The 12,684-nt window shown below is 37.9% G+C and overlaps 1 protein-coding gene across 1 annotated transcript; it reads right to left on the reverse strand.

Annotated features, from left to right (window-relative positions):
- Window positions 1-295: 295 nt before the first annotated feature.
- On the reverse strand, window positions 296-1,468 carry LOC127435963 (cocaine- and amphetamine-regulated transcript protein-like). The gene is made up of 3 exons (XM_051689811.1): window positions 1,211-1,468; window positions 946-1,029; window positions 296-594 (listed from the first exon to the last, which is right to left on the reverse strand). Exons 1-3 carry the CDS (start codon window positions 1,379-1,381, stop codon window positions 487-489), a joined length of 363 nt encoding a protein of 120 aa, XP_051545771.1. The 5' UTR covers window positions 1,382-1,468; the 3' UTR covers window positions 296-486.
- Between the last annotated feature and the right edge of the window lie 11,216 nt (window positions 1,469-12,684).

Raw genomic sequence — 12,684 nt, forward strand, 5'->3', positions numbered from 1 at the left:
TTATTTGGGTCTGCGGATGTTTTCATCTGGCTTTCCTTTACGCACATCAGTCTAGAATTTCAACGATGCAAAAATTACAAAATACTGATTAAAACAACAGCGCACCGAGTCCAGTAATAACTTTATCTAATATAATAAATGCCCATAGAATATACATACATACATATATATATATATATATATATATATATATATATATATATATATATATATATATATATATATATATAGTATTATAAAGATATAAAAATCATTGATACACAGACAACTTTACAAAACAAGTTATATTGCACTTTAATACACAAAACAGCAGATTAACAAGAAATAGTATAATGTCACATTTACATCACATAGCCTAAGTGTTCTCATCATTGTATTACCGGACATAAAAAAATATTAATACAAATAAAATTACAATTTTGTGTTATATAATGCATATCCATTTCCTCCATTCCATCCCTATCCAAACTGTAGATTATATTTCCATCACAAGCACTTTAACAAGAAAAAGTTGCAGAATGCCCCGCGCGGACAGTCGCACATCTTGCCGATCCGAGATCCTTTTCTGATTGCGCACTGCTCCCCCAAATCACACTGAGAAGACAGGAGAGATCATGTTACTTTTGCCACAACAGTATTTGCTTTAGTGCGTAAAAGCGCACTTGTTTAAGGCTTAGATAAATTAGTTTATGTTTTATTTGTACTTGGATACATGTAGGCTAATAGAGCATAAAATCATATGATTAATACCATTTAGGCGTTCTAGATACATTAATTGATTCAGGAATGTCGTGGCATTACAGATTAATGATTAAAAAGATATCAAAACATCACAAATCTGCAAAGACGGTCATTGGAGCAATAGCAGTGGTGCGCAATGACCAGTCGTAAACACATTAATATACGTAACATTTACATGCAGACCATACTGTATAATAAATTTACCATGGGAACTTGACCAAATTTCTTCTCCCAAGGTGGAATTCGTTTCGTCTGCAGCTTTTCCAGAACTTCTTGCAGAGCCCCGAGCTGTTGATAAGACAATTAAAAAATGTAAAAGATCTAATTTCTCTCTAATTGGCCGTATAATGTGCCATGATAACAATTCACAGCAAAAGAGACCAAATCATTCAAAGTGGCTCTGTTTTGTAAATAGTTGATCGATCTATTACGCAATAAAAGTAGCCTAAGAAATGTTACAATTACTCACAAGCTGTTTTTCACTTGTTAGATTCGGGTCTTTGGGGTAGAAGTCTCTGATGGCTCTTGTGTCCACTTCCAGCTCGACCTCCGGATCTGGATCGTTCGCTCTGGCACCGGTCACCAATACAAGAAGCGCGGCGCACACAACAATTCGCGTCCACAGATTGGAGTTCTCCATGGTCCTGATTGCAGGGAGCTTTGGCACCTGAGTGCGCAACGTCGTTATGTGTATATAGCAAAAGTTTTGGGTCAAATAACCATCTCAACAGTCTTGTGCCCATTTATGTGATCCGATGTCGCCCCGCCTTTAACATTGATTTCCTTCGCACGTAAGCACGATAATTCATTGCGTAAATGCGCCAGAGACAAGTCATTATAAAATGCGTTAATGTTGCCCCAGGAATGTTATATTTTTTCATCATTACTAAGGACACATTCATCAGAATATTTTGTTTTGAGCAGATGAAAATACTGCAAGCAATTCTGTTTGTTTAAAAACGTCTTAATGCTACAAGGAACATTTGGAACATTTTGGAGGACTTTGGAAAATATGCATGCCCTTTTAAATCTTATTGCATAAGACTTTGTATGAATATGTAATGCGCAATCTTTATGTTCCTATTTATATATAGATCGTATTGCTAAGCTTACAGTCTGAGTATGATTGCAGACAATGCAGAAAATATGTACAGGCTTATGTCTTCTTTATTCCCACGCAAAATGTTAAAAAGCTGACTTAAGATAGCATCAAACACAAAGGTAAATATAGCTGCAAGCAGCGATTAACGAGGTTCAAACCTTTAAGGTCCTTTAAGTTCATATGCAACAGATATTAAGTATTAATTAGATAGCCTGAAAGCAACTAAAACAATGTCATAGTGCCTTAATTTTGAGAAACATCAGGTGAGGGATCACACAGATATGGTATTTTTTTACATTCCTGACTGTTATAGCGCCACCAAGAGGCATAGGTATGCAATTTTGTTCATGTGTCCTCAGAATGACCCCATACACAAGTGTCTCAAATTTTGTGAAAATATCTCATTCCGTTCAAGAGTTATAACTGTGGCCACACCCACAGCTTATATTTTGGTGTAGCTTTGCAAAGTTGAATCGAAAGTTAAAACTTTTTTTGATAATTTTTAATACTGGGACTCCAGAGAATCTTTCTGCACTGGTCTGGTTCCGATCGGGTGAACAGACTAGGATTAGTTCAAATAGCTGCTAAAAGATAATTTTGTTGATGGCGGCCATATTTTTCAAGGTATGTGAAATGCACACAGACATTGCATGCAAAATTTTAAGTCGATCGGACCAACCCTTCCATAGTTAGATCCATTTTGACGCTTTTTACTATTATAGCGCCACCAAGAGGTGGAGATGCACAATTGTTTTTGTGTGTCCTTGGAATGACTCCATTCATATGTGTACCAAATTTGGTAACAATATCTGATTCTGAGGGGCCTGGGTAAAATACGCTGGCTACCACCCCTGGAGCTCGCTAGTTCACTAGTTCGAATCCCAGGGCATGCTGAGTGACTCCAGCCAGGTCTCCTAAGCAACCAAATTGGCCCGGTTGCTAGGGAGGGTAGAGTCACATGGGGTAACCTCCTCGTGGTCGCTATAATGTGGTTTGTTCTCGGTGGGGCGCATGGTGAATTAAGCGTGGTTGCCACGGTGGATGGCGTGAAGCCTCCACACGCGCTATGTCTCCGTGGCAACGCACTCAACAAGCCATGTGATAAGATGCGTGGGTTGACTGTCTCAGATGTGGAGGCAACTGGGATTCGTCCTCCACCACCCGGACTGAGGCGAATCACTATGCGACCTCGAGGACTTAGAGTGCATTGGGAATTGGGCATTCCAAAATTGGGAGAAAAAGGGGGGAAAATCCCCCCCCCCCAAAAAACAAACAATATCTGATTCTGTTTAAGAGTTATAACTATTTTAATAAAAGTGGCCACGCCTTTACAAACATATTGGCATACCGTTTGACGATAAATTAAAATGACAAAAATCCTTTGATTTATTTTCATTTTGGGAATCTAAAGAATCTTTTTGCACTGGTTTGGTTCCGATCGGTCAAACGGCCTAGGACTAGTTTGAAAAAGTAATCTTTTAAAATAATGTCAAGTATTTATTTCACACCAATGGTACTTAGTCAAAGTTGTTCAGAATGAGGAGATCTACAATATGGGATGAATAACGTGTTTCTTTGTGAAACACAGCGGTATATACAATGATTTACACGCATGTAAACCATGATAGCGCCTCCCGGTGGTCAATTTTTTTCACATTTTGTACAGACCACTTGTGCCAAGAGACAAATAGGCCTACCAAGTTTAGTTCCGATCGGCCTTATTTAAACCTATATAAAAGCTGCTGAAATCTGATTGGTCAATGGTGCCCATGTTTTTAAAGATATACAAATGTTCTCATAGGTCTTGATGGCACCTTGGACAAAGACACTTCATGCAAAAGTTCAAGTCGATCGGACCAACGGTTCCATAGTTAGAGCCATTTAAAAAAAACTATTTCTCTCCCCTTTTTCTCCCCAATTTGGAATGCCCAATACCCAATGTGCTCTAAGTCCTTGTGGTGGCGTAGTGACTCACCTCAATCCGGGTGGCGGAGGACGAATCTCAGTTGCCTCTGCGTCTGAGACCGTCAATCCGCGCATCTTATCACGTGGCTTGTTGAGCGCATTACCGCGGAGACAGCGCATGTGGAGGCTTCACGCTATTCTCCACGTCATCCACGCACAACTCACCATGTGCCCCACCGAGAGCGAACCACATTATAGCGACCACAACGAGGTTACCCCATGTAACTCTACCCTCCCTAGCAACTGGGCCAGTTTGGTTGCTTAGGAGTCACTCAGCACACCCTGGATTCAAACTTGCGACTCCAGTAGTGGTAGTCAGCGTCATTACTCGCTGAGCTACCCAAGCCCCTATTTTCAGTTTTTAATTATTATAGCGCCACCAAGAGGCAAAGATGTGCAGTATTTTTGTGTTTCCTCAGAATGAGCCCATGCATAAGTGTACCAAATTTGGTGATAATATCTCAATCCGTTTAAAAGTTATAAACATTTAAGTAAAATGGCCACGGCCACTACTAATGTTTTGCCGTATCTTTTAACGATAAATCAAAATTTTTAAATTCCTTCAATAAATTTTCATACTTGGGACTCTGCTGAATGTTTCTATACTGGTTTGGTTCCTATCGTGCAAATGGCCTAGGACGAATTTGTTTTGAATTTATTTCAAACAATTCATAATAGCCGGAAAACAAAGGGGCGCAGCCAAAAATGGCTGGATCTTAAAAGATTTGGCATGATGCAAGGAATCACAGGAAAAAATATATTTTTTGTTTCTTTCCCTTAAGGTTCAAGAGTTATGGCCCCAAATGTGTGGGGTTTTTTTTTTTGTTCACTATAGCTCCACCTATGGGCCGATTGAGCCGATTCAATGGATACGGCGAACCAGCAGGAGTACTACCAACCCTGAAAGTCTCTAGGCCTTACGGTTTGTCAGCACGATCAGTTTTAGGGCAGAAGAATAATAGTAATAAAAAATATAGCCGGAAGCGACTATTGTCGAGGGCCAAGCACATATGGCGATATGACTAAAACAAACAAATTTGACAGAAAAGATCCTGTGGATGCTGTGAACAGCTATTTTGGTGTGACATTTCACCTGCTTTGAGCATGGTTGCAAAAATAGGATTGTCTTAAGTTATAGCGCCCCCTTCGGGCTTGAACCCCTAATCATTTAAATCCGTTGCTTCTTTTACTGACTTGCACTTTGTTTGACCATGCACAGATACACTTTGTTCTATTTTAGGCCTATATACCCTGTCTTTATGGAGATTAATTATAGTGAGCAATCCAAATGTATGATTTAAAGAATGATTTCAAACATTCTAAATTTCAAGTTTTAATCAGTTTTGGAATTCTAGGACTCACTGACATGTTAAAAAAATATTTGATCACTGCCTTTGACCACTGCCACTGTAAACCCTAATGCTCAAAATACGTTGTGGTTTTGAGTAGGGTGAAATTAAATCATACAAATTAGTTCAAATAAATTAACCTTGTTGAGTATTTAGAACTTTCTCTTTCTTTTGAATTCTGAAACTGACACCTTTTAAGTAACCTGCATTGTTTTGTTGTTGTTTTACCAATTAGCATTCAGCATGCTAGCATACACTGTTTAGCTAGTTCTAGCTAGTACTAACTAGGTTATTTGAAGTATTTAAGTTGAGAATTCTTGTTAAGTTTAAGTTCAGCCAAAGAGGTAAATGTAAAGATAAGTGCCATCAAAATGTATGAGCTTACTAAATATTTCAAGTTAAAAGCAATTAACATGCATGTGTAGTACAAAATTAAAATCTGATTGTTCTATAAACTTGGGAGTTTATTAACGTAATTTTTTTTTTTTTTATGTAATCGCCTAAAATTTTTTGAGTTCTGCTAACTTATTAGGGTTTACAGTATGGTAAGATCACTAATCACTGATTTCTGGGCACTGGATCCCTTATCATCACTAATGTAATGTAGCAAGCCATCATTTTTGTGCACCAGAACACAAAATTAGAAGCTTGATGTGGGTGCAAATATGCTTCAGATGCACAGCAGGGACATAACAGATCTCCTGATGTTACAGCAATTATGCTAGGCAGATCCTCACACTACACTGTCTTTTAATGACTATTATTTGAAACACGTGCATAAAATGTGGTAAAATTATTTGGTTGTAAAAATTACTACAATTTTCTTGTCCTCCTGTTGAAACAACCAGAGTGGTCACAGAAATCACAAAGATATAAATTATACTTTTTATTTGCATTATTTGGCATTTCAATCCCTAAAACAACTAAAAACTCAGATTTCAAAGGAGAACAAGAACATTATATAATTTGTTTTTATAATTTTTCATGGAAGAGTGATAATACGCAGCAGAAGTTTGCTAATTAGTGATTCGATTTTGAGAAAAGCTTAATAATTATTTTATAATAGGTTTTATCTACAAGGGGCCAAGAGCCATCTGCACTCTGAAAGTGTTGACACCCAAATATTTAGCAGGTCTAGACTCATCTAAGCCTCACTGGAATGTGAATAGGGATTTATTCAAAGCAAAATAAATAAATAAATAAAAATTGGTTTTCCATTGTACAACTTTTTTTTCTTGGGTAGATGTAATAGGCTAATATTTTTGCCCACCTGTGACGTCACATATAGAGGAAATAATTTTGAGGCTGAATTTGATAGACTGTTTGTGTATCCGCAGATCAAATCATTTCTGCCCAACAACATTCCTATTAACCATACATTTGGAGAATATGTCTAATAGTTAGGGTGGTCTTACAGTGTTATATTCAATTCTCAAAATAGTTCCCTGTAAGTACTGTGCCAGGGATAAACTCACACAAGTGTTCTATGTGAAGGTGATGTTTTTTTAATTTCCCAACACAACCATTTTAACAATATGTGTGAGGCATATGACTCACTCTCTTTAGTCCTCATTCATATCAAAATATAACCGATCAATGGCTAACACACAGAGTCTTTCAGGAAAATAAAACCAATCCCCAAGCCCCATGTAAAGTAGACAGACATAAAAACACAAACAAGTGTTGTGTTCAGAGAAAAACAAATGTTCACTTCTGTATTTTCATTTTGTTGCAAAATTCCAATTCTCTAAAGTGACAATGATGGTAGCCACGCATAATATAATATGGCATGGGAATAAACCAACTGGAAAGATTTGGCCCATCACCCCGTCAACGAGTTCATAAATCAAACAGTGCGGTGTGCAAGCTTGTCTTCTTTCTAAACAAGACTAGATCGGAAATAGAGGTTACGGGTGAATGAAAACCATTTTCATGTGTACATGTACCTGAACCCCCATTAAAAATATATTCAGAGGACATGCCACACGAATCACAAAGATTTGTGTGCACGTGTGTGGATCTTATATTATAATGTGTCACTACAGGTTAGACATCGCTCTTGATATCTGCATCAGCTCTCTGTCTGAACTCTACTAAACAGTCATTCTTTTGGCTAGTCTTACAAGCATTTAGGAAAGTTTAACTATAAGTGATTTTGGAAGCCAGTCTGGATGTGATAGCAGAAAATTCAGAAAAGACGAACATGCTTAAAGTGTCCAGTTCATTGGTAGAAGACAAACATATTGTCTTTTACTTAAAGGAATATTCCGGGTTCAATACAAGTTAAGCTCAATCGACAGCATTTGTGGCATAATACTGATTACCACAAAAATTAATTTAGACTTGTCCCTCCTTTTCTTAAAAAAAAAAAAAGCAAGAAATCGAGGTTACACTGAGGCACTTACAATGGAAATGAATGGGGCCAATTTTTGAAGGGTTTAAAGGCAGAAATGAGAAGCATATAATTTTATAAAAGCACTTATATTAATTCTTCTGTTTAAACTCTACAATTAAAATTATTGCAATTGTTTAAATCATAATTTTTACCATCATTTTAGGGGTTTAGGGTTTGTTGACATTACATCGTCATGGCAACAATGTTGCATTATTGGCTCTAACTTTACACAGAAAAGGTTAGTAAGTGATTTTATCACACTTAAATCATGTTAACACGCATATTGTTTATTTTCTGTGGCTATACTTTTGAAACAGTGAGTATTTTAACGTTTACGGATTGGCCCCATTCACTTGCATTAAGTGCCTCTCTGGAACCCAGAATATTTCTTTTTTTAAATAAAAGGAGGGGTAAATCAAAAATAATTGTCGTGGTAATTAATATTATGCCACAAATGCTGCTTTTTGAGCTTTACTTGAATTGAACCTGGAATATTCCTTTAATAAAGTCGGAAAATATAATAATAATAAAAAAAAAGTATTAGTCTGTGATCAAAAGGACCCTATCATCCATACACTACAGTGACGTAGATTCTTATTTATACCATGATCAATGGAAACATGGGTAAATGCTTCACGCTCCAACCCCCCAATGTTCATCCAAATCTACACCCTTGATAAACTAGCTATTCAAGTGTTAAAATCACACAAAACAAAATCTGCCAGTAACTTTTGCCTAAGGCCTTGGAAACAGGGTGTTTCAGCTATTTTTAGCACTGCCATAAGTGTTTTGAGTTAAGGGGTTTATAATCTTACCCTTGTTCCACTGCCATATTCAGTCTTCGCCATGGGGCATGATTTGATTCCAGTTTGCCTCCTTAGGATCCACTTATGTCTGCCCACGTCTTCATGTCTTCCAAAACCACAGTGCATTCAGCCATGTGCCTCCTTAACTTCCCAAACTTTGTCCCCGGTCCCATAAAACCTGCAGTGTGTGACACCCCATACTTTTTCCTTGACTAACCAATTAATTTCTTAATACTTCTAGGGACACAAAACATGATTGAGACAATGTTCCTGGGTCAGCATTGTTTCTTTGTTCTGGAGCAACATTCCTATAAAACAGGCCAAACTCTAATACTATCTCTAATATCTAAAGATTTGGGAGGACCACATGTAAAAGTTTAAGAACTGATCTTTGAAAAACCCATATTGATCAACTGCTATTCTTTATAAGTGGGTGTGTTCCCCCTCAATGTGGTTACGGGCCTGGGCCTAGTTGTAACACACCCCTTAAGGTGAGAAACCCTTAGTTATAATTGTAAGGGTATTGTCAAGGGGTTTCTTGCAACTGGTCCCTGACTCTATCCATAACCTACACCTAAAAACAGAGGGAAATCATAGGTTGGTAAGGACACAAACTGATTTGTTTTGTGCCAACAGTTGTTTTATTTTTTTCCTGAACCTGTACCGTAGTGCCCTAGATACACAACTTGGTAAGTTCAGTGAAAAGATACTTAATCACTTCTTCATTTCGCCAGATGCTGTCGAACTGATTGCACATTTTAATTTGCCCAAATATTCAGAAGAGCCCTGATTTTGTCTACTGACCAGTACTGACGATTCTTCATTCTCCGTTGATCTGTTGAGGTAAGCTGGTAGCTAGATATGAAAAATTGTGAATGAGTATCTTGGTGCCAAAACCTCTGACCTGACTCAGCAAAACTCCGCCTTTGACACTGATCCCCAGTTTGCCTTCTTTGGCCCAAGGGTAATTGGTGGGCTGAAGGTGCTTGGCTGTTGGCCCTAAGGAAGACCAGAGGAGGCACGATGAAGCCCCGGAAGTGACAGTGGGAACGCAACTGGCCCTGGCACGCACTAGCACACCCACATTTGGCCCAATCGTGGAAACGCAGCTATAGGCCTTACCATAAACCTAAAACTAACCCTAACCCTAAACCTTGACCCTTACTCTCATCCATAACCTGGAATCTAACCCTAAAATCTGATTGGCTTTGGGTAAATGTTAGGGTTAGGCTCTAATTTCCCTCTATTTTTAGAGGTAGTTTATGGTTAAGGTTGGGTTGGAAATGGGGATAGGGTTAGGTATGTTTTTTTTTGTTTTGTTTGTTTTTTATTAATATTGTTCCAGCACCAACAAAAGATCCAAGAACATGCATTATTTGGCAAAATCACAGTGCAAGGCAAGTTTATTTATATAGCCAATTTTATATACATCATAACAGAGATTTTATTGAAGCATGGGTGACATGGATTTGTTTAGAATCAGCCCAGCCAGGTTAAATATTTCAAAAGCTTTTAATCTGCATTTTATCCACTGTTGCAGAAAGGAGAAATTAGGAAGATATTTCTTAATAGTGCATTTAACACAATCATGTAGGATTATCATAAAGAGACTGAATGTGCACATACTGGTCATTGTGCATGTGTCAAACATGGACTTCAGGCATTCTAGTCTCATTGTTCGTTTATCAAAGTGACAGTCAAAATTAAGCCCTGTGGAAAAAAATAAGACCATTGATTTGCCCATTGATCAGACGACAACACTACAAACCAACTTGCCTCAGAAATGAGCCAGACAAGGTACTTATCAGGTGGAGCACACCCTCAAACATCTAATTTCATTCAGGTTGAGAAAATCAAATTAACATCAGAGAGGTGACCAACCTCTCATAGGTCTTTTCCAAACTTTGCACTTTGTGCTTCCTTTCTCAAAATGGCTTAGAACATAACCTTTTAACAGTCATTAATGAATTTTATGTCTTTTAGTCCATAATTATTAGCTTTAAGGTATCTATATTAGAGGTCGACCGATAGTGGATTTTGCAGATACCGATAACTAAGGTGATGGGAAAGGCCGATAGTTTTTAAAATCGATTTATAAAATTCCAACAAAAAAATTATTTCTTTACTAAGGCGGGCAAAGACAAAGAGTCTAAAATGAATAAAATCCCAGATGCAGTTTTTTGTTCAACCAAAATCCCAATAATAACCAGACTTTAATATAAACAAGCCCGAAACACACCAGGGATTCTTATTTGGAAAAGACGAAATAGATTTTTGCAAATAACCGATAGTTCCAAAAAGAAACTATCAGCACCGATTAATCTGTAAAACCAATATATACGTCTACATCTAATCTACGTATATGCTAGTGTGCTGATGACACAATGACACAATGCAGCGCATTGGAGGTTCTGTATTTATTTGCAAAGTAGCCAACCACATCCTGTTTTGTAGCAAAGTGTGTATATTTACTGCCACATCAGAGCTATTGCTCATGTCTTAGGCCTGAAGAGACAGAAAACAGCCTTTGGTGCTTACAGCCTCTGAAATTTAAAGGCAATGTCACTTACAGCTGTCTCCTACATCTACCCAATTTCTCATCCTGACAGGCAGCTCAACTTCAATGGCAAAGCGGCCACCAGCAAATGAGATTTGATCGGCGCCCATCGAGTTATTCTGTCATCTTTTTTCATTTTACTTTTCATGTCAGTAGAATGTTGCGGGCGTCTTTCGAGCAGGCCTGGTGAAGTTTTTCTCATAAACAGCTTTTGCCAGCCATTATGGTCCTCATTTTCTGGAAGGAATTTGTGTTTGAAGGATTGCCATGATTAAAGAGGCGAATAACAAGAAATAATGTTTATGAGATCACAGCCAGAACTCTTCAAAGGCAATGTTTTAATGATCTCTGAGCACCTTGGGCTAGTCCTGGAAACACGTGATGTTGCATAGATGTTGCATAGTCTGCACTGAGCCTAAACTACAAATATGTGAATTTGTGAAATATTACAATGCTACCATGCTGATTAGTCAATAGAGCATTCCAGCTGCGTTACAATCCAAAGTATAGTAACAGCTATGATGCTAAACAGCTGTTCAGTGCGAATTGTTAGTTTTGTCACATACCAACGCTCGTGACAAAAACTTTATTTTACAGTGTCTGTTACATAAATAACATGTTACTAAAATGAATTTCTATAGTTATTTTTTTATTCTTCTTCCTTTGACTTTTGAAGATTTTTTTTTAGCTCAATCTGTGTGTCTCTCTGTGTATGTATCTCCTTGAATGTGTTTAATTATGAGGGCCAAAGCAACTATGCAAGAACATGTATATGAGAGAAATCCCAGTAGAGGTCTATCTTTTTTGTGTGGGAGAGTCCAGGCCTCATTATCTCCTCTTGATTCATCCTCAACTCCCATATCACCAGTGAATATCATGTGCTCCGGATGTACATGCTCAGATGGGCAATATATAGCTGTTGGTTGCTATATTATGTGTGGGTGTGTGAAAAACCCCATCCTCAATTAAAATGCTGATGGCATCAGTAGGGAGGAAAATATGCTCTAATATAGAACAAAAGAGCACAGATGCATAGAAAACATCTTGTAAGATCAGAGAGGTTGATAATCACTAATGTGAAATTTCTCAATGATTCAAAATGAAGAATTCCCAAAAAGGTCATTCTGTTAATACAGTTTCTTCAAAGTCCATTAAAGATAGTGATTTTGAGAGTAATCATTCTTTTTTTAGCTTCTTTTTAAGAAGAAGACAGTTATTGCATTAGTAGGATTGGGTCAATTCGCACAAAATGAGTCTTAAGTTGTTTCTTGAAGGTGGCTAGAGAATCAACTGCTCGGGTGGAGTTTGGCAGGTCGTTCAACCAACAAGGAAAAGTTAAAGTCCAGGAAAGTGATTTTGTGCCTCTGTGAGATGGTACCAAGAGACACTGCTCAACCACTGATCACAAACTTCTGGAGGGGGAGTAGACTTGAAGTAGCAAGTATAGATACAGGGGTGTGGAGCTAGTGGTTGTTCTGTAAGCGAGCATTAACACCTTTAACTTGATGCGAGCAACCATTGCCAACCAGTGCAGAGAGATGAATAGAGACGTGACATCTGCTCTCCTGGGCTCATTAAAGTCCAATTGTGCCACCGCGTTCTGGATCAATTGCAGAAGTTTGAAAGTACATGCAGGAATTCCTGCCAGAAGAGCACTGCAGTAGTCCAGTCTAGATATAACAAGAGCCTGGACAAAGAGTTGTGTAGCATGCTCAGATAGAAAAGGTCTGATCTTCCTAATGTTATACAGAGCAAATCTGCATGATCAG

This window comes from Myxocyprinus asiaticus, chromosome 46 (genome assembly GCF_019703515.2).
Source record: "Myxocyprinus asiaticus isolate MX2 ecotype Aquarium Trade chromosome 46, UBuf_Myxa_2, whole genome shotgun sequence".
Lineage (NCBI taxonomy): Eukaryota > Metazoa > Chordata > Actinopteri > Cypriniformes > Catostomidae > Myxocyprinus > Myxocyprinus asiaticus.

Coding starts and splice junctions, on each gene's coding strand:
- LOC127435963 (XM_051689811.1), bottom strand. CDS start 1,381: ATGGAGAACTCCAATCTGTGGACGCGAATTGTTGTGTGCGCCGCGCTT. Junction 1,030..1,210: donor TAACAAGTGAAAAACAGCTT/GTGAGTAATTGT, acceptor TCTTATCAACAG/CTCGGGGCTCTGCAAGAAGT. Junction 595..945: donor AATTTGGTCAAGTTCCCATG/GTAAATTTATTA, acceptor CTGTCTTCTCAG/TGTGATTTGGGGGAGCAGTG.